The sequence below is a fragment of the Periplaneta americana genome, chromosome 15, assembly GCF_040183065.1.
Source record: "Periplaneta americana isolate PAMFEO1 chromosome 15, P.americana_PAMFEO1_priV1, whole genome shotgun sequence".
Classification (NCBI taxonomy): Eukaryota; Metazoa; Arthropoda; class Insecta; order Blattodea; family Blattidae; genus Periplaneta; species Periplaneta americana.
In genome coordinates, this window is record NC_091131.1 from 90,060,703 (window position 1) to 90,083,519 (window position 22,817).

The 22,817-nt window shown below is 36.3% G+C and overlaps 1 protein-coding gene across 1 annotated transcript in view; it reads left to right on the forward strand.

The window, feature by feature from the left end:
• Positions 1–22,817, forward strand: part of LOC138715198 (uncharacterized) — a 1,247,406-nt gene that overhangs the window by 1,073,899 nt on the left and 150,690 nt on the right. The window contains exon 9 of the mRNA XM_069847833.1: positions 21,924–22,033. Coding sequence (XP_069703934.1) covers positions 21,924–22,033 — 110 coding nt within the window. The remainder of the gene's footprint in view (positions 1–21,923; positions 22,034–22,817) is intronic.

The window sequence follows — 22,817 nt, forward strand, 5'->3', positions numbered from 1 at the left end:
CATATATTGAACTGTACACATTTCCACATAATTATTATTTCGCGGCTCGTGGTAAACATAAGTTAAATGAATGTTACATAAATATAATCAACCCGGAGGATGAAAATGTAGCGGTAGCCATATGTAGGCCTGTGACATATTCATTCTTATGCAGGTTAGTCAATACATGAGCCGTTCAGAGCAGAAGTGGTGCAAGTCAAAACTGCGTAATGAGGTTCAAAGTAAAAATTATATAAAATACAGCGCAAAGTAGCAATTAATATGTCGTTCCTGCTATACACTGACTACTAATAGTTCAAATAAATTGAATATTAATTGCTACTTTGCGCTGTATTTTACAGGATTTTAATTTTAAACCTCATTACCCAATTTTGACTTACACCACTTCTGCTCTGAACTGCTCACATATTAAAAAAAAAAAGCATGACATGACAAAAACATAACAAAACCAATTTCCTTCCTTAGCAGGGTTATCGTTGATCTACCGATTCTGAATCCAGCCTGTTCATATTCCGTATCTTGATATTGTTAGTCTTTAAGGGCCGTACTCATAGACATTCTTAGCGCGAGCTTCCGGTGGATGATCAGCGAACTAACGTTTCTCATATTCATAAACCAGTGTTAGCGATATGATATGATATGATATATGATATGATATGATATGATATGATATGACATGTATGACTTGAGGCTTTCCCGGCGTTTGATGTAGAATAACTCTTCTCGGGTTCTCAGCCAGGTGAGTTGGAGATTAGCTTCCAAGCTTTCGACGGCTAGCTCTGCCATCTTCTTCAGGAACGAAGTGATATGACATAATATGATATGATGTGATGTGATGTGATGTGATGTGATGTGATGTGATGTGATGTGATGTGATGTGATGTGATGTGATATATGATATGATATATGATGTGATGTGATGTGGTATGATATGATATATGATATGATATGATATATGATGTGATGTGATGTGGTATGATATGATATATGATGTGATGTGATGTGGTATGATATGATATATGATATGATATGATATATGATGTGATGTGATGTGGTATGATATGATATATGATATGATATGATATATGATGTGATATGATATATGATATGATATGATATATGATATGATATGATATATGATGTGATGTGATGTGATATATGATATGATATGATATGGTATATGATGTGATATATGATGTGATGTGATGTGATGTGATGTGAATCCTGTACAAGTAACCAGTCGATAGCCGGGGCTAGTTTAGCACGCTCGTAGCGCGGGCTAGCGAAATGTCTATGAATAGCACCTTAAAACACTTCAAGATTTTCCCGTATAATTACTAAACACATTAATGAACTGATTCGATTAGGAAGGACGGTGTGTATAGATATAGAAGTATAGATAGTTGGAGTTCACGTTACATGTCCTGTTTAACTTTGCAGACGCACGCAGCGACTTGCAAGTTTCTTGAACCAATCGTCATTACCGCAGTAGAATTGCCTCAGACTCCGCATATCGCGTCAGTAATCCCACATTGCAGATTCCCCACACAGACGTGGATCCGTACGTTTCAAACTACATTTCTATCGGAGTGGGAACCAAGAGAAAGGGTCGTGTTGCAGTATTGTTCGACATTTTAAACATTTGCTGTTACTAAAATATGTATGAAATGCATACATCAAACTTTGCAAAAGCGACCGCTCTAACTTAGTTTCATACTTGTGAACTGGAAGGCTAAATTCCATTTGTGTAATATCCGACTCGGAGCTCCACTGCCAGCTGTTATTTCAGTTTTACAAATTAAAGAAATTAAATTTAAATATTAACTAAGCACTTAGCTACACACACCATTAGCATTGCTGCTTGGGCGTCGGCTTCAAATATTCGCGAGTCCAAGTAGAACTTGTGAACGACAACTTCACATCTTCTTGGAATGTTTTTGTTATTCACCATCTCTCGTAATTATCTATTCGAAAAAACTGGACAAGAACAATTAGCCTGTAAGCTGAGGTGCGCATATGAACGTACTTAACAGCAGACTGGCTATAATTACCTAACAAACAAGTGGACTCAGTGAATAAATGTTTTACTAATAAATTGTCAGAGTGATTTTACTTAACTACCTGAAAAGCTGATTAGACAACTAACAAGTTTAGTGAATTAAAACTAAGTAGCATTGCAAGTAGGTGAGTAAGTCAGTAAGTAGCTAAGTGAGCGACTAAGTACCTGAGTAAGTGAAAGACTGAAGTAGCTGACTGAGCGATTAAAGTAACTTACTAAATGAGCGACTAACTTTCTAAGTGAGCAACTAAGTGAATGGAATTGAATTTATGGGAGGGGGGCACTATGGCCCAGCACTGCGACCTGTTACGGTCTGTTGCGCTAACCCTCTAGTGGCGCATTCCCAAACCCACACCGGCTGACCACACTAAGGTTCTCTGTGTGCCCAGGTTTCGAGCAGGCAACCCCACTCGACCCTAGGCCCCAGCACCCTCAATGTGTCGCCAGCCGGCGATCGGGGAATGCTGCGGAATGATAACGAAATTATGTAAATGCCTAATATGGGGAAAAACGGGAGAACCCCGAGAAAAACCCCAACTGCGACCTTGTTCACCACAAATGTCACTATGGATTTTTCAATGAAAAGTCCCAGACCTGACCGGGAATCGAACCTGGGCCGCCTGCGTGACCGGCTGAAGGTCTGACCACTCTGCCATCGCAGAGGGTTAGCTAAGTGAGAAATTATACTGTTAACTAAGTGAGAAGCTATGTAGGTGAATAAGTGAGCGACTAAGTAAGAAACTATGTAGCTAAGTGAGCGAATAAGTAGCTGAATGAGAAACTATGTAGCTGACAAAGTGAGTAAGTAGCTGACTAAGTGAGAAGCTATGTAGATGAATAAGTGAGCGACTAAGCAACTAAGTGAGAAACTATGTAGGTAAGTGAGCGACTAAGTAGCTGAATGAGAAACTATGTAGCTGACTAAATGAGTAAGTAACTAAGTGAGGAGCTATGTAGGTGAATAAATGAGCGACTAAGTAACTAAGTGAGAAACTATGTAGCTAAGTGAGCGACTAAGAGCTGAGTGAGAAACTATGTAGCTGACTAAGTGAGTAAGTAGCTGACTAAGTGAGAAGCTATGTAGGTGAATAAGTGAGCGACTAAGTAACTAAGTGAGAAACTATGTAGCTAAGTGAGCGACTAAGTAGCTGAATGAGAAACTATGTAGCTGACTAAGTGAGAAGCTATGTAGGTGAATAAGTGAGCGACTAAGTAACTAAGTGAGAAACTATGTAGCTAAGTGAGCGACTAAGTAGCTGAATGAGAAACTGTGTAGCTGACTAAGTGAGAAGCTATGTAGGTGAATAAGTGAGCGACTAAGTAACTAAGTGAGAAACTATGTAGCTAAGTGAGCGACTAAGTAGCTGAATGAGAAACTATGTAGCTGACTAAGTGAGAAGCTATGTAGGTGAATAAGTGAGCGACTAAGTAACTAAGTGAGAAACTATGTAGCTAAGTGAGCGACTAAGTAGCTGAGTGAGAAACTATATAGCTGACTAAGTGAGAAGCTATGTAGGTGAATAAGTGAGCGACTAAGTAACTAAGTGAGAAACTATGTAGCTAAGTGAGCGACTAAGTAGCTGATTGAGAAACTATGTAGCTGACTAAGTGAGTAGCTATGTAGGTGAATAAGTGAGCGACTAAGTAACTAAGTGAGAAACTATGTAGCTAAGTGAGCGACTAAGTAGCTGAATGATAAACTATGTAGCTGACTGAGTGAGTAAGTAGCTGACTAAGTGAGAAGCTATGTAGATGAATAAGTGAGCGAATAAGTAACTAAGTGAGAAACTATGTAGCTAAGTGAGCGCCTAAGTAGCTGAATGAGAAACTATGTAGCTGACTAAGTGAGACACTAAGTAACTGACTAAATGAGAAACTACGTACAGTAGAGCGTCTCGTTTAGGCACAGTGAAAACTTAAAACAAAGTGGAGGTAACGTGTGGAGGGAAGGAAGAGCCGTACAATAAACACGAGGGATGCACATGGTTTTAGTGAGAACATTTACGGCGGAGCATTAATTGAAATTGCACTATATTTTCCAAAAACACACCAAACAAAAGAACACAAATTTCACGTTATCATACACACATTTTAACAAACAAACAATTGTAACGTTGAAATAATTCAATAGACTATAACAAATCAAATTTTGCTACTTACATGATGTCGCTTTCAAGCAGCATTTTTACGGTCATAAATTTCATTCTCTGCATGACTAACATAGTATCACCGTCTCCTGTGACCGAATTAACAAAACTCCATCCGTCTGTCTGTGTCTATGTCTTTGTATCTAAGTAATTTGTCTGTATGTCTCTGTGTATGTCTACTGTATATCTTTGTGTATTTCTCTTTCTTTGTCTATGTCTGTGTCTATATATTTGTTTGAGTTTGTATATCTCTATGTATATACTGTATGTGTGAGTGTCTAATTCTATGTCTGTGAATCTGCATGTTTCTGTGTTTGTGTTTAAGTCGCCTTTGTATAAACTCTCTATGTCTGTATATCTATTTTATATTATATGTATATCATAAGTGCAATTGAGCTCATATCATCCACGAAGTTGAATGATGAATTGAAATTTGAAAGGCAGAGATGGTATTACTTACTTACTTACAAATGGCTTTTAAGGAACCCGAAGGTTCATTGCCGCCCTCACATAAGCCCGCCTTCGATCCCTATCCTGTGCAAGATTAATCCAGTCCCTATCATCATATCCCACCTCCCTCAAATCCATTTCAATATTATTCTCCCATCTACGTCTCGGCCTCCCCAAAGGTTTTTTCTCTCCGGTCTTCCGACTAATAATCTATATGCATTCCTGGATTCGCCCATACGTACTACATGCCCTGCCCATCTCAAACGTCTGGATTTAATGTTCCTGATTATGTCAGGTGAAGAATACAATGCGTGCAGTTCTGCGTTGTGTAACTTTCTCCACTCTCCTGTAACTTCATCCCTCTTAGCTCCAAATATTTTCCTAAGCACCTTATTCTCAAACACCCTTAACCTGTGTTCCTCTCTCAGAGTGAGAGTCCAAGTTTCACGACCATACAGAACAACCGGTAATATAGAGATGGTATTATTAAAAGTAAATTGTATTGAAGAAAATTAGGAATTGCCAGTCAGGTAGCACGTCACCAGAATCGAATTAAAGCCTCGATAACAAAGGACATGACATGTCTTTTGTATAAGGGACCTTACTGGAGCTCATGTCTGAGGTCAGTCTTGTGAAGGTATCCAAGATGTGAGGGATTCCACGTGTTTATTTCCATTTTGTTTAGAATTTATGCAGATAGCTCCAGAGAATGCAGAAAACGTGTTATCTGTAGGCATGGATTGCGCCACCCCGTCTCACATGTTTTATGGCAAGGCACATATTTAACAGCAGGCTAACGGCTGTTCCGGCAATAAATTGAGCTTGACTTAATTTGAATCACGCTTGCTTTCCTATCAGGGTTCTGAATATCGGCTGTTACAAAACACAGTCTCACGTTCACTACTGCCGAATTTTATGTTACGCAATTTTATACTACTTTACTGAAGGAACAAAATGATTTTGGAACTTACAATGTAGGTCTATAATTGAGGCGTTTAGTTGCAAAATCAGATACGTCATTAAAACATAATTTTTCAGTATGAAGGAAAAACGTTTACAAGGAACCAAGGATTTGCAAGCAATACTATTCTTTCATCATTCAAATTCATGTGATGTATCTGGCTTTGGAGCACAACAGTGCTATAGCAGTTGTAGAATCATATGAAGGTAGGAAATATAACATTAACTCATTTTCGAAAAGGAAGTCATGTATCTGATTTTGCAACTACACGCCTTATTGAAGTGAAATTAACGGTTAATTCGCACTTTTTAGACTAGTTCTCTTCATTTAATATGTTTAATATTATGGAAAAATGTTTTAAGGAGGTAAAGACGCAAATCTGGCTTTGAGGTAGAAGCTCTCTCTGAAGCAGGCTTGGATAATTTCAAGAGAAAAATTGTTCCAGGGCCGAGTATCGATCCTGGGACCCTTCGCTTAGCGCACAAATGCTCTGCCGACTGACTACCCCAGGAACTATATTCGTTACTGTAGGGACGTTAACAGAAAGCCACCATTTAAGTGTGCATTCAAAGTTGGGTTCTGGCGTCTTGTCAGCCCATTTGAATTGTGTGGATATAAAGGGAAGAATTGTGACGGTGTCGTGTATAGTTCCTGGGGTAGCTCAGTCGGTAGAGCATTCGTGCGCTAAGCGAAGGGTCCCAGGATCGATACCCGGCCCCGGAACAATTTTTCCCTTGAAATTATTCGAGGTAAAGACGCTTTGAAAATCTTCATGGTGGCTACGCTTGCCATGAAAATCATGTGAACACTAATTAGTAATATTCTTAATTGGAACTAAAATTTAGTGATAGACTTATACAGGGTGGAAGGGAACCTATTATATTAATTCACAGAGGTAATAGATGAAGTCAATGCGAACAAATTTTGTCAAATAATTCTTTTCATACGTCCAATAGTTTTGAGAATACGAAATGCAATGTGTTGCAACGCTGCAAAGAGTACTACTGCGGCTGGAGGTCATTGTTCCGCAGTGGGGGTGATTGTAACTGCAGTCATCCTCTTCGCAGGACTTGCGAGAGGAGAATGTAAAAAAAAGTCTCATCAGATACGTTTCCATCGGTTTACTGTAGATCAAAACGTAAAGTATTCAATAAATCAATTATGCAAATTCTTTAGTTTTTAATATTATTTATTACCCTATAACCTCTTTAAACTTTAAATTTAATACAATGAAACTTATTTTACATTCACAGCACAGTATATGTTGATTTATTTGCTTTTTACGTAATTACAAAATAGTAATAGTAATTTGATATAAACACAAAATAACATTCTGTAACTTAATATCCGTTTAAGTTATTATCTTTGAAGAAGTTAAAAATAAATTTGAAAAATAAATTAAGTTTGCAATAATGTTAAGTAATGTGTTTAGTATTATGAATGTACAGTAATTTGATCGAAACGTATCTGATGAGACGTTTTTATTTACAATCTCCTCTCGCAAGTCTTGCGGAGTAGATGATTGCAGTTATAATCACCTCCTCCCCCGTGGAGCAATGATCTCAAGGAGCACTGGTACTCTTTGCAGCGTGACAAGACCTTGCATTTCGTATACCCCAAACTATTGGACGTATCAAAAAATTTATTTGACACTTGTTCGCATTGACCTTATCTACTGTTTTATCTCTGTAAATTAATGTAATAGGTTTCCTTCCATCCTGTATTTACAGTGTCGAAGTGAAATAACCTTGCAGATTTTCAGGGTGAATAGTTCATGTTTTATGCAACAAAAAACTGTAATATCGTGTTGGTGGAACGTTCATAGTTTTTTTTTCAGAAAGAAAGTTTTTTTTCCCCCAAATGTTTAAACCCTCTTCTTCGATAACAATTGCGAGTAAAATCGTGATTTTGTCCATATCGCTAATAAATCTAATGAATCTTTTATCCCTCTGGCGTATGTCAATAGCGTGGACGGTTTTCGTGTAAATTTAATTTAAAAACCACTCATTTGAAGCCACTGCTCGATGCGAGCAGATGGCAACGTCGTAGCCAGAGAGTAGCTCACCTAGCAACACAGACCGTGTTCGTTGACCTCTTACATCTCTTTTACGAGAAGAGTGTGTTAGCGTTACGTTTCCAGACGGCTGAAACTTCCAACTTAATTTTCTAGTTAACTGTGCATTTAATCATAAATGTAATATAGGTTTTCTATTAATTTAAATGAACCCTATCGTGTCTTTCAATCTGAAAGATTATTTCCATCATGTATATGTGTGTATGTACAGGGACATCATTTTATTTTTACTAATATTTTTAATATTAACCTGGCTATACCTTTGGATCAACGCCGTTTGCTATCCCCTTCCACGACTGGAGTTCGATGATACTGGCGTAATATGCAAACAAATCACTTTGCTAGGTATAGGAGGGAAGAAAAGTATTTCATCCATTTACGTAAACTAGGAAATATCGCGATTTTGAGTTTGATCATTTTCATTAGGCTTTGTTTAATTCAAAATACAGTACAGTATTAACAATGAGTATTTTTACCCACGAACTGAGCTGTCCATGTGGACGTATTCATTATGCAGTGTATATTATATTGTCTACAGACTTTAGCGTACAATATAGAGAATTAAGTTAAATTTAAAAATAATCATAATATGGATATTTAAACACATTTTTGAGAATGGTGGCCGTTCATTTCGATACAGGCTTCAGTTCTAATGTGCATATTATCGCACTATAGACTATTGTACCTAACCCAATTACCAGTTTCGTCCTTCGTACTAGTAACTCGTGTTGAAATAATTCTGTGTCTACTCTATAAAAGAGTACCTTACGTACTGTAAATTCAATTTTCACTTCTGCCCGATTCGAAAAGATAAAATTACTCAGACATACTATCCAACTGGTTATGTCATAGGGTCGTAGAAAGGGAGGAAATCACGTGACAGTTAATTACTTAACGAGGCCCTTTTATTTAAGTTATTTTAAACAGTTGTATAATATTACGTAGACGTCCAATTTCTAACAGAAATTAATGTTCTCAGAAAAGAGCTAAGACAGCCCAGCCACTAGCTGGCGAATAAATGTTGATGGGAGAAACCGGGATACGACGTAGGCAAATGGACGACAGTACCTATGCGAAAATGATTCAATATTTGAAAGCTCTTTCGTCACTGGAAAACGCAAACATATTTTTGGAACGTACTGTTTACTATGACTGTATATGTGGTCTTGGATCTGTGTGGAGGAAGGTTGAACTTCATTAATAGAAGGGGTGGGAGTGAAGTGCATTCAAAAACTCAGGTACAATAAAAATTGAAGTAAAAATAAAATGATGTCCCTGTATATATAATATAGTGCATACATTTTATCTTTCCACGTTCGTGGAGATAGAGCGGAAGCGGCAGTGCACAGCGCAGCTGTCCACATAGGAGAGTATAAAGATAGAAATGTTGTAACTTTATATTTGAACTCAATTTTGTAGGTATTATGAGAAACTGACCTATGTTTGTACACATTAACTTTCTGTAAAATAGTGAGAAATGTATAATCTTATGCTGAAGTACGAGTATTTTCATAAGTTGGTACTACGGTTATGTTTTCTTTGTCTGGCAACTCTGCCGTAATGTCATTCAGGTGCGAGATGCTAATGGCGGGCATTATGTGATTTGCGAACCACGTCATTCTGATCGATACAGATCTTTAAATCATATGCATACAATCTCGTAGAAACGTGAAACATTAAATGAATGTTTGTCATTACAGTTTAGTTCAGCTTTTGCCTTCTTTGAGAGTATTTTAAACCTAGTACCATGTGTTGTAATTATTAATATTAATAGTCTTATGGCGAGAAGTCCGTACAATGCCACATTTATGTTAATAAAAAGAGACATGAGATATTATTATTATTATTATTATTATTATTATTATTATTATTATTATTATTATTATTATTATTATCATCATCATCATCATCATCATCATCACTTGTAATTAACAGAATGTAGTCACAGATTTTATTGTGATTTCTTGATCTTGTGGCTGACGTAATGCCAAGTTTTAATAATACAATTACAAGAGACTTACTGGTACTCGGTCCTTATGCAACAGAGATCCACTTTTCTGCGGAGAATCGAAAGCATGTCTGTTGTTTCTATCAGCGTATTTAGCTACAGCAGATGACCATTGATGTTGAAAAACTTCACAAGTCAGAAGAATCGACAAATAAATTTTTAATTAATAATAACACGTGAGTATGTACAAATCTTTTACAAGAATAATTTTATTATTTTGTGAATAAAGAGTGGTTTTAATGTGACTATTGATTATAAATAGAGCTTTGATAACATCTGGTTATGTTTGTTTTGTTCTGTTCGTCAATATGATTTTTTATAATTTATCAAAACTTTTTTGTTCATCAAATTAAACGTCCTAATATCGCTTAATCCTTTAATGACATCTGGTTTTGTGAATTTCAAATGTACTTATATTTTTAAAACATTAAAAATCATTATGCAAACATTTGAGTAATTGTGTAATAAAATGCATCCAATAACTGATTAGTGCCAGAAAGCATTCAACTATCCGTATAATGTACACAACTATTACGAGAATCAAGCTTATTGCCCACATTATGGAATCCATTAATGCGTTGTGTTTATACTGCGACTAACAGAGGGAATTAATAATCATCTTGGTGTATCAGTACGCTGCGATATGCACGAGGGCAAGCACATTGTGAATGTAGTTCAATTTTAAGAACCGATGGCTGTGATTAAAGAGGAACTAACCGATACATTAGAAAGATTTCAGCGAAATAATTGGTAATTACCGATAGACGCGTATTTCAGTTCTAATCTAACAGGTTGATGCATAAGCTCCTAGCGTTTTTTTTTTCCCATGGAAACAGGGTCTTTGTAAAAAAAATGGTTTGGTACAGTATTTGTTATTGTAATATCATAATATTGTGTTCTAAATGTCTTGAATTTCTGTTAATTTATTGGCAAAGGAATATGGAATTCAAGTAGAAAAAGAAACGTTTCTGGCATACTTTTGTTTGAGTTTCACCAGAGATCATATACCCAGATTGTTCGGCCTTATAGTCTTTGACGATAACTTTTGTCAAGTTTACTATGCTGCCATCTAGTTGTTACATAAGAAGTCACGTCATAACTTCCATTTGAATTGCATTTGCAACTGTACTATCATCTCGTGTTCGTTTAAGGCGGACAGGTGACGATCCTGTTCTCTTCACAGTGCTACCGATTTTAACATAGGGATAAATAATCTGTTATATATGTGATCTGGGGTTTGACGGAAGAGTAAAGTCAATGGAGGTCCCTAGAATTACTCGTGGCGTTTATGGGAAGAACGCCATCGGGGAAAGTACGGCACAAAAGAGGGCCATTTTGTCATGAAATATCTCCGCGTTCAGGATGACTGTTCAAGTTTGATGAAAATAAACTGTTTAAACACTTACATTCACTATGATCCACGTCAAATCAACTCGTAAATTAACCAGTATGATGAATTGTGACCCATCAATAATCGTACGATTTGGAAGCAATGAACAGAATACTTAGGATAGTTTTGAATAAATTTAACATTTCTCACTGCATGTAATGAATAAGTTATAGCATTATACAATGTATAGAAGCTGAAACAATTGTTCTGAAGCTACTTTCAGTTAAAAAAAGATTTAGGACATTTTGGAATCAATCCCTTCATTTATGCATTAACCTCTTATTCCACTTTGTTCCATACCTCTGTCACAGAATTTTTCGTCACAATACGAAATTTCCTATCACTAATATCACATAATAACGAGTGTATTGCAGGCCCACCGCCCGTGGTGCATTCTGGATTACCTCTGACGAACTAAGTGATCTACGTAAATTCCTGTAACAAAGACAGTAGAGAAGATTTAGCGTGGCTGAGACTGGGGGCATGGAAGGGTAATAAAATTGTCAACGAAGAAGGAGAGCGCCTTTGTCCACTGTGTGGGGAAAACGACTCCTGGAGACATATTTTATTGCAGTGTGTCGAATCGGAACATATCCGGAGAAAATATCTACCACCCTCGATGCTAAGTCAAAATAGGAGTTCGCTCGCATATCTTGACCTCATGGAGAATAGAGAATGGGAATAAAAGACTGGATTGTTCCTTTTGAAGGCGAGACAGATTAGAACTTCAGCTGTTGAAGTTTGTGATGCGAACTGACGAAGGGATAATGGTAACTACTCAGTTATACAGTTTTATGCCTGCTTTAGGTTAGGATATATATATTTTTTATTTTATTGGGTTATTTTACGACGCTGTATCAACATCTAGGTTATTTAGCGTCTGAATGAAATGGTGATAATGCCGGTGAAAATGAGTCCGGGGTCCAGCACCGAAAGTTACCCAGCATTTGCTCGTATTGGGTTGAGGTAAAACCCCGGAAAAAACCTCAACCAAGTAACTTGCCCCGACCGGGATTCGAACCCGGGCCACCTGGTTTCGCAGCCAGATGCGCTGACCGTTACTCCACAGGTGTGGACGATATATTATATAATGTGTTTTGTTTGTCCATTTTCATTTTAATCTGTGTGTTCTTGTGGAGAGTGGTTGGATCTAATCATAGGTGAGGGGGTGAAACCTACAAAGTAGGACTTGTTTCACACAGCACGTATGGTCAGAAGACCCGTGCATTGGATTTAAGAGAAAATTCTGATAATATAGTGTATCTGTATGTATGATATTGCTCAATAAATCCATCTACATTGTAAACGAACAAAAGTGATCTACACTTCTCGGTACTAGCGACATCTATGAGCCCGCTCTTTAGAGTCAGGACGAATAACGGCAAGTGAAGGGTTCTGCTTACGTCAGAATGTATATTACAGATAATTAGCTACGCTGTGAAACATTTGCTTCAAAATTCAGTCAAATTTATTTTAGATTTTTGCTTTAAGTATCTAGAAGTTATAATTCAGACATTTCTAAGACTGTAAATTGAAGTTGCCTGCGCACCTCCTTTCGACGTCTACGTATCACCAGCGGTTAGCGTACCACCAATTTGAAAAACACTGCGCTAGGGACTAGTTGGAGAGAGCTGATTCTGTCCCAGGGACTCAGATTACATATAGCGCGCTGCCTGTCGCGCCTCAAGTATACGGTGAACAAACTTCTATCCTGGCAGCTGTTCGTGAAACCACACAAGATTAATTTTATTGCCCGAGTACTAAAGAACTGTAATTCCATGGCTCCAAAGGAAGTCGAACTTCATAGCACCAAGACAGCCTCACGACAGACGTGGCACCTTACATCAGACTACTGTTTTTATTTGCCAAGTTGTCCCTTATTTATGTTAATCGCGGACTAGCGCAAAAAATGCACGAAAATATTCATTCAGGAGAAAAGTAACACAATTAAGAATAAAATTAATCAACTCTTTAACTCTGGATTTAGTATGAATATCGATTTAATTGGATTTATATGCTTAGTCTTTACAAAGAATTGAAACAAGTTAGAATATCACACAATGCGGATTGAAATTTCCATATATAGTCTATATGTATTTTTTTTTATTTTGTCTCAGGATTTCTATCTGTCGTTCATATTCTCCTCTTTCCCTTTACTCCTTATCTGTCTATTCCTTTGTCTTGCCTTTTCTCTCTTCTGTTTCCTCTTCGTTCCAATCTTCTCCACAGTAAATATCTGCGATATTATATTTTGCATTCTGTAATGCTCATTTCTGCTTCTTTATCTCTTCTCTGTTATGTTCTGATTTTCTCCTATTCTATTTTTCTCTGCTCTCTTGTGTTTATCTTTTCTGTTATCGTGTTCTCTGTTTCATTATGCTTTTCTCTGTTCTCTTTTTACCCGTTCTCTTTTGTCTTGTTCTGTTCTTTTCTGCTCGTTTTATCCCGTTCTGTTCTCTACATCATTATTATATTCTATTTTCTGCTCTTTTTATCCTGTCCTGTTCTCTGCATTATTATTATTATTATTATTATTATTATTATTATTATTATTAATTATTATTATTATTATTATTATTATTATTATTATTATTATTATTATTATTATTATTATATTCTCTCTTCTGCTCTTTTTATCCTGTCCTGTTCTCTCCATCATTATTATATTCTCTTTTCTGCTCTTTTTATCCTGTTCTTTTCTCTGCATCATTATTATATTCTCTCTTCTGCTGTTTTCTATCCTGTTCTGTTTCTGCTTCATTATTATATTTTCTGTTCTGCTGTCTTGAACCCGTTCTATTCTATGCTTCTTTATGATATTCTTTGTTCTATTCTTTTCTGCCCTGTTCTGTTGAGCTCTCCTGTGATATTGAGATAAATCGTCTATGGGAGTAATCTTCTCGTATTTTTCGTTGCTGTTTCGTTTATAGTTTAATACCGCCTTCTCATAAAGAAATAATCACAATAGACAACGCGACACGTGGATAACAAGAAGAGTATTTCCAGCTTAAAGATAGGTGATCACAAGTTCTAAGGTCCCCTTGTCATGTGTAGATGAATATTAATAGAATCATGTATTTTACGTTGTCTCATTGAAAATTCTGATTTCGCAGTACTGCTTATTATTTGACAAGAAAGGAATGTATTCTTCATTTCATTGTAAACCAGTAATATACTCGTAATATTCGCATCACCTTTAAATACAGGTGCTGATATCCGTAACTCGAAATATATTAGAAACAACTACAATTTACGAATAGCTTCTCTATATAAATTTGCTAGCTTACGTACTTGGCCTAGAGACAAACGAGCGGAATTAATTTTCTTATTTTACGATCGGGTTGTAAGTTAGAATATCGCTTTTGCTGACTAAATGGTTCGGTTTTTTCTATAGTTGTCCCAAATAGTAAGGCGAATGTGTAATAACCCCATGTCGAGTACTCGGACTGGTCGTCTAAAAATTAATACCATTGTGTTATCAATTCTATAAAATCTGGTAGTTGATATAGCGTCGTTAAAACATATTTACTAAATCGTGACTGTGTCAAATATTTATGAATGACATGCACTTAAATCGGCGACCGGGTAGCGACGGGATTTCTTCGTTGCCAAACTTCTAGATTGGCTCCGAGGTTCATTTACACGCAAACATTCTCATGGGGGCAGATAAAAAGTTATTTTTTTTTCCACCATGTTAATAATGTCAAAACAAGTGCTTATATAAATTTTGGCCATTCCAGCGCAATTACGAGGTCCGTTTACACAATTTCATGGAATGATTTGTTGAAATAGATACAGCAGTTGTTGAGCTATTTTTCAACATATTAACCACCGAAACTGATACATTTGTCATACCATGGGATCAACTTTTGTATCCTTGTTTCGTAGAAGTTTGCCGCCTGGGATCGGAACCAGCGTGTGACAGCCGTCTGCACCTTTCTGTCGATCCCACAGTATGACAAAATGTCTCAATTCCGGTGGGGAATATGTCTAAAAATATCTCAACAATTGCTGTATCTGTTCCAATGAATCTTTCCATGAAATTGTGTTTACTTTCTGTCAACGGCTCCAAGGAAACTTACTTTCTTGACGGCCCTCGTAATTGCGCTCGAGTGGTCAAAATTTGTACGGGGTGAGCAAAATAAAACTGGCCCGTGGAAAATATATATGAAATATATTAATTAATATTTATAAGACTGACGTAGAAATGACCCTGACAATGCAGAAAACCGTTATTTCGATGCATCTTCTGTGATGTTCATTAACAAAGGCCATTCTTATAACTATATATGTAAATGTAAATATTATAGATTTTCCGGGCCAGTTTTATTTTGCTCACTTGTATAAGCACTTGTTTTGGTATTACAGTATTAATATAGTGTAAGGAAAAAAAAATAACTTTTTTATCTGCCACCGTGGAAGTGTTTGCTTTTCATTCTCCTCTCAACTTGAGTACCGGGTCTATCCTGGGGTAGAAGGCGGAGCGTGATGCCGATCGCTACCTTATTCTAATGCCAAGGTCAAGAAAGCATGGGGCTCTACTACCTCCATGCCCTCCAAATGCCTTCATGACATTGTGACTACCTCTACCTTTTATGTACCTAGCAATGAAGCTAGATTTTTTACTTTGGAGGTTTGTTGAGATTATCTTCTATGCTCAATCCAGAAAACATAAGTTCATATTCTTATTATAGTAGATATCAAGTGTTTTAGTGTTTGTACATATTTTTTAAATACTAATTAAAGAACACAAATTCTAATCTAATCATCCATAATAAGATAAATTACACAAAACGTGAAGGAAAACATGTTAATCATCGTGACAGGGATTGTTTAGATCAGCCGTGGCGAAAATGTGACTCGCGAGCACATTGTGGATTACAATGATAGCTATGCATTTCTCTTGCTTTCTACCTCCCCCAACCTCCACCCTCTCACTCACTGGGATCAAACTCCGTTCCATTTGTATTTGTCTCTGATCTGCGAGTGGTGTATCGTCGCAATGTCTCTCTCGAAACCGTGTACTCTACAAAAACGAAAGTTTCAAGTAGGATGTATGATTTGTACAAGTATTACGAGGAAAACGGTTGTGTAACATAAAACGACATTATATTACATGTCACCCACATTATGAAACATTGAAAGGTACTATTTGTTGTTGTTGATATTATTATTATTATTATTATTATTATTATTATTATTATTATTATTATTATTGTTGCTGTTATCTCTGTACGTCGATCCTTTTTCAGCAGATGTATGAATAATGCGGTTAGATCTTCAATTTAAACTCACAGATTTACAATGCGATATTAAATGAAAGCTAGATGTAAGGATTTAACAAATGTTGAACTTTTCAAATATTTGCCAAAAAATAAATATCCGAAGCTTCGTTCTATCGCTTGCTCTGTTGATTCCATGTTTGCTACAACTTACGTTTCTGAAAAATGATTTTGAACAATGAAAATAGTAAACACCAAATTTAGATCACGACTGACAGACAAATACCTTCGTGATCAACTACGACTGGCAGTAAGTGACATAATTCCTGATTTTGAAACTCTGTCGCAGAGACATTCTGAAGATAGTTAACAGGTTGTGGTAATGTGTCCTATGTTTTCTTATTCATTTCTTTTTTCGTTACACGTACTGAACATTAGTTTGTAACCTTATACCGTATAAAATTCTATTTAAGTGCTTGACGTAAGGAAAATGAAAATCAGTTAATAAGTCAGACTGTTGCTTCACTTCCCTTTCGGGTGTCCGCCTCCCTCCGTAGGTGCTATGCACGTTGCAGGTTACACAGTGGCTTGGCGCACGACCACATTTTCGCCACGGCTGGTTTAGATTCATGTAAGAAACTTCGTAAAAAAATTATTTTGCATAGATGTAACAACTCTGATATCGTGGAACGTAAACGAACCTGTTATTCCAGGAACAATAGTGTCGCTTTGGTTATTCTGATACACTGAAAATGAATTACGAATTTCTCAATAACAAACTCTGCAGTTTTAAAACGAAATTATATGTGCAAGCATGCAAATTACATTTTCTGCAAACTACAATTTATATTCCATTTATATTAAAACGTACCTAGTAATGCGGCTGCTTCACATTTTGATGCAGATAATGCTGTTTTTTTTTTATTTCGCTTTGTGAGAGAGACAGAAAACGAACTGAATAAATAAAGCGCGTGCATTGGACAGTGCAACCCCATAACAAACAGAGTTTCAGAACTGCATGGGCACATAATGTATCCACTCCAACACGAGCAGACTGTCTCACGTCACTCAGTCTGAATCATGGAGAAAGGGAGCGAGAGGGAGACCTTAATGTGTGGACACATCGCCGTATACTGCTTTCACGACAGTCGGGACGTGTGGACATTTTCATGGCCCCATAATTTCGAGGATATTTGTAAAGCTGCCTATTGATTATGCAGAGTGATAGTTAAACGATGCGTCTTCTTCAATGGTTCTTTGATTACCGTGCTAGCCATTGGTTCAGAGGTCCGCGAATTAAATCCCGGCCGAGGCACTGTTGCCAACATATTGCTCTACAATCTCGCTAACTTTTCAACACAAAGTAGCTAAATCTCTCCAAAGTTTGCTAAAAAATCCCCAGAAATGTCGCTAAAAATTAATAATAAATATATGTAAATAAAAATAAGAGAAACATACTATGCGGAGAAAAATATAATTTCCTCGTCGTCACTCTCTTCTGCGGAGTCTGGTTGTATTGTTGACGGCTGTGATGTTGAGGTGGAAGCTGTGGGAACAGCTGATTGTGAATACACTGCACTTGATCCAATCATTGACACTACACTTTCTGGCAAATTGTAAGTGGAAATTTTCACCCAAGTATTTGACCACAATTTTTTTTGTAAAATCTAACACTTTTTAAATCTTATATATTAAAATATAATAAAACCAGCAAAAACTACAGTCTAATTTGCTTCACACGAACTGTCTGCACAAAATTACAAAACTCAACTGCCTCGGGTCGGTTCGGAGTGGAAAATCTCCGCGTTGCGGGGAAGAACCAAGAATTAGCTGGACAATCAAAGTTGCCACCGTTTATCGGTATTGGAGCAATAGCATTGAGAGAGAGACCTAACCCGTGAGCATATTTCACCCCTGATCACTGATCCCAAATATATGAGATCAGGGTTTTCACGTATGAATCATTAGACGACTCAGTCATGCACCCATGCCTCTTCTAAAACAAAGTGCACGACTTCAGTTGAATGTTTTAACTCAAAAGAAAGGAAAAAGTGGAAGAATATAAAAATCAGCAGAAAAGTCGCTAATCGTATTTTACAAAATTTGTCGCCGAGACTGATTCAAAATTCCCTAGATTTAGCGATTTATCGGTAAATATGGCAACACTGGGCCGAGGACAATAGATTTTATAGGGTGATAAAATCCTTAGCATGGCTTCTTACTAAAGGAATTAAATCTGTGAGTCCTATGCAGAGCTTTTTAATGTGCAAGTCATACACAATTTGTGTAGTAATAAACCAATATGTGCAGATAAAACACATTTTGTGCAGTAATAGGATAAAAGTTACTCGCAGTTACAATGAACAAAAAAGTTAAGTAATGTAGCCGGAACAGTACTGCTTCCCGAGGATTCCATTCAGCCATAGGTGGCATGTTATAGTGAACAAAGAAATAAAGTTTCTCGGTTTCAGTACTCATTCTGGCATCTTTATATTTAACCGATTTCTTGGAAATTCTTGGAAATTGTTGTAGTAAATATAGTGTCATTATAATAAATAAATGGAATATCTCATAGCCCCCAAAAAATTTTGAGGTGGGGGCTGCAAAATTTTTGAGTTAAAAGAAAGTTAATATAAAAATAATTCTACTATCCCTAAGAGTATTCAATTAAAAAAACCAAGCAATTAAATTATTCCTTGGAATGGAAGAAAGGCCTGATAATTAAATAATTTAATGATCTCTAAACAGCCCCATGCTAGAATTTTTCTTATAGCGCAAGAAAAAAATAATAAACTTAAATTTTTCTGTCATGTCCTCTGACACTCATATTATGTTTGTTTATGTTAATTATTATTGCATTACAGAACTTTTCTCATTAAATAAACTTTAATTCGGTGCAAGAATGAAGTTTATAGCTTAATTCTGAGTTTCTATGTTTTTTATGATTGAAAAATTAAAGAAAAAAATAACGAACGAATAAGTACGTTGTTGCATCTCAACACTAAACCTTTTCAACTAAATTGTAGTCTAGTCCGCCTCCTTGGTCTTGAGGTAGCGTACTGATTCCTGATCAAGGTGGCCCGGGTTTGATTCCCGGTCGTGAAGTCAGGGGGGTTTAATTCGAACCTCTTCACAGGGACTGGATGTCTAGCCATTGTCCCAGTGTGTGTGGTGTCTCACAGTGGCCCCCCGAGTATCCTGACCCAGTACACTGGGGAGTCCTGCAGTGTGTGTGTGTGTGTGTGTGTGTGTGTGTGTGTGTGTGTGTGTGTGTGTTACGTAGAGTTGTGGCTCTAGGCACAATAAACCTTCGGCTGCGGTGCCGAAATTAGTAAATAAATAAATAAATAAATAAAAACTGTAGTGTACATATTGAATTTAACTGTGGTTATTTGCAGTTCTGAACAGAGATCCGTTTTATTTTTATGTGACGGAAAGTAACCACTGATTATATATATATATATATATATATATATATATATATATATATATATATATATATACACATATACATATACGTTTGAACTTGGCCAACAGCAATAGACGTTGAGTGTACAGAGAGACGACTTCTAGTTGTCGCCATTCTAGCTCTTTCGTGGATTCAAACTCGACCAGGGACTATGGATTTCAAATGGCTATAAAATCCTTTGCTTTCTCCGTTAGGAAGTAAAACTGCGAGACCTGTGTCGTAGATTTATGACACAAAATAATTCTGTGCCTAATAAGCTACCATGAATGAATCGATAAATGAATTTATTAGTTAATAGGATGTGAGTGAATAAGTGAGTAAATTTATGCGATGAAAAGGGGAATGAACGATTCTTAGAATAAATAAATGAAATATCTGCGTGAATTCTCAGATGCTGTTTTATTTACTGCCATTACTATTTCAGATGCTGTTTTATTTCTGCTGTTACTGTTTCAGATGATTTATTTCCTGCTATTACTGTTTCAGATGTTGTTTTATTTCCTGCTATTACTGTTTCAGAAGATATTTTATTTCCTGCTGTTACTCTTTCAGGTGCTGTTTCACTTTCTGCTATTACTGTTTCAGATACTATTTTATTTCCCGATATTAACTGTTTCAGATGATGATTTATTTCCTGCTATTGTTTCGGATGCTGTTTTATTTACTGCCATTATTATTTCAGATGCTGTTTTATTTTCTGCGATTACTGTTTCGAATGATGATTTATTTCTTGCTATTACTGTTTCAGATGTTGTTTTATTTCCTGCTATTACCGTTTCAGATAGTGTTTTATTTCCTGCTATTGCTGTTTCAGATGTTGTTTTATTTCCTGCTATTACTGTTTCAGATTTTGTTTTATTTCCTGCTATTACCGTTTCAGATAGTGTTTTATTTCCTGCTATTACTGTTTCAGATGTTGTTTTATTTCCTGCTATTACCGTTTCAGATAGTGTTTTATTTCCTGCTATTACTGTTTCAGAAGATGTTTTATTTTCTGCTGTTATTCTTTCAGGTGCTGTTTCATTTTCTGCTGTTATTCTTTCAGGTGCTGTTTCATTTTCTGCTGTTATTCTTTCAGGTGCTGTTTCATTTTCTGCTATCACTGTTTCAGATACTATTTTATTTCCCGATATTAACTGTTTCAGATGATGATTTATTTCCTGCTATTTTTTCGGATGCTGTTTTATTTACTGCCATTAATATTTCAGATGCTGTTTTATTTTCTGCTATTACTGTTTCAGATGATTTATTTCCTGTTATTACTGTTTCAGATGTTGTTTTATTTCCTGCTATTACCGTTTCAGATAGTGTTTTATTTTCTGCTGTTATTGTTTCAGGTGCTGTTTCATTTTCTGCTATTACTGTTTCAGATACTATTTTATTTCCGGGTATTAACTGTTTCAGATGATGATTTATTTCCTGCTATTATACTATATTTCAGATGATGTTTTATTTACTACTGTAATTAATTCATATGCTATTTTATTTACTATTACTGTTTGAGATGCTGTTTTATTTCCTGCCATTACTATATTTCAGATGCCGTTTTATTTCCTGCCTTTATTGTTTCAAACGCTGTTTTATTTCCTGCTGTTACTATTTCAGATATTGTTTTATTTCCTGCTGTTACTGTTTCAGATTATTTTATTTCCTGTTGTTACACTTTCAGGTGCTGTTTTATTCCCTGATATTAATGTTTCAGATGTTTTATTTCCTGCCATTACTATAGATGCTGTTTTATTCCCTACTGTTACTAATTCAGATGCTATTTTATTTACTGTTTCAGATGCTGTTTTGTTTCCTGCGATTATTGTTTCAGATGCTGTTTTATTTCCTGCTATTATTGTTTCAAACGCTGTTTTATTTCCTGCTGTTACTATTTCAGATACTGTGTTATTTCCTGCTGTTACTATTTCAGATATTGTTTTATTTCCTGCTGTTACTGTTTCAGATTATTTTATTTCCTGTTGTTACACTTTCAGGTGCTGTTTTATTCCTTGATATTAATGTTTCAGATGCTGTTTTATTTCCTGTTATTACTGAACTGTGCTCATATTTTTATTATATCTGAAGCAATCTAGTTCATGCGTTAATGTTCACAGATTGTTAAAATGACGTGATGTTTTTGTTTTTGTTTCGCCAGACAGAGCTCGATATGAAGGTTCAGTACGCCTGGCGAACCTTACTGCATTGCGGGACAGCATAGCTGCCACTGGGCCTACACGTTCACTCCAGAACATATTAGAGAAACAGGTAAGGATGGTTCGTTTTTCGCCTCTTTCCTATAGCTGTTTTTGACAGCCACACTCCTCCGTGGTCTACTTTTGTAACTGTGCTTTATGATCGTTTTATTCACCATGCACCAGCTTAACCCTTTGTGAATGGCCCCGGTCTTAAATACATAAAGTTCCAAATATTGTACAGAACTTCAGTTGTAAAGAGAGATACCAGCCCCGTATTCGAATCTTCTTGTCCTGACTAGGATCGTTTTCTTTCCTTATTCTATCACGAAATATGTCACGATTATAATCTTTGTTAGATCTAAGTTTTTCTAGAGCCAATCATGTCTTTTGTAAATAATTCACAAATGAGAAAATTGCTAAGGAGAGATAAATGTTGTTTTCAGCGGAGTTAATCACGAGAATAATTTTTTTTGTGTAGCATATAGTCTCAAGAATACTCGTATTCTAAATAAAGAAGTGTATGGATTAGCTTGGGAAGTCTACGAATGCACACTAGTGTCCAAAAGTTAAGCATAATTCAATGTTTTGTTCCCAACCTATCAGAATGGCACCAAACTTGTTAAAAAAATGAATCACACAGGATCTGGTATGCAACAGAGTAACACATATCAGCAAATTTTGTTTTATTGTGGCGTAGGGACAGATTTTACACAATTACGGTACAAAATCTGACTATCACTTCCACAACAATGATGGTGCTGAGCGGTTAATATGTGGTGTGGTTACCCCTCATGGCTATACAGGCGTCGCAGCGCCGTGACATGCCCTCTATCAAGTGGTTGAAGAGCTCTGCA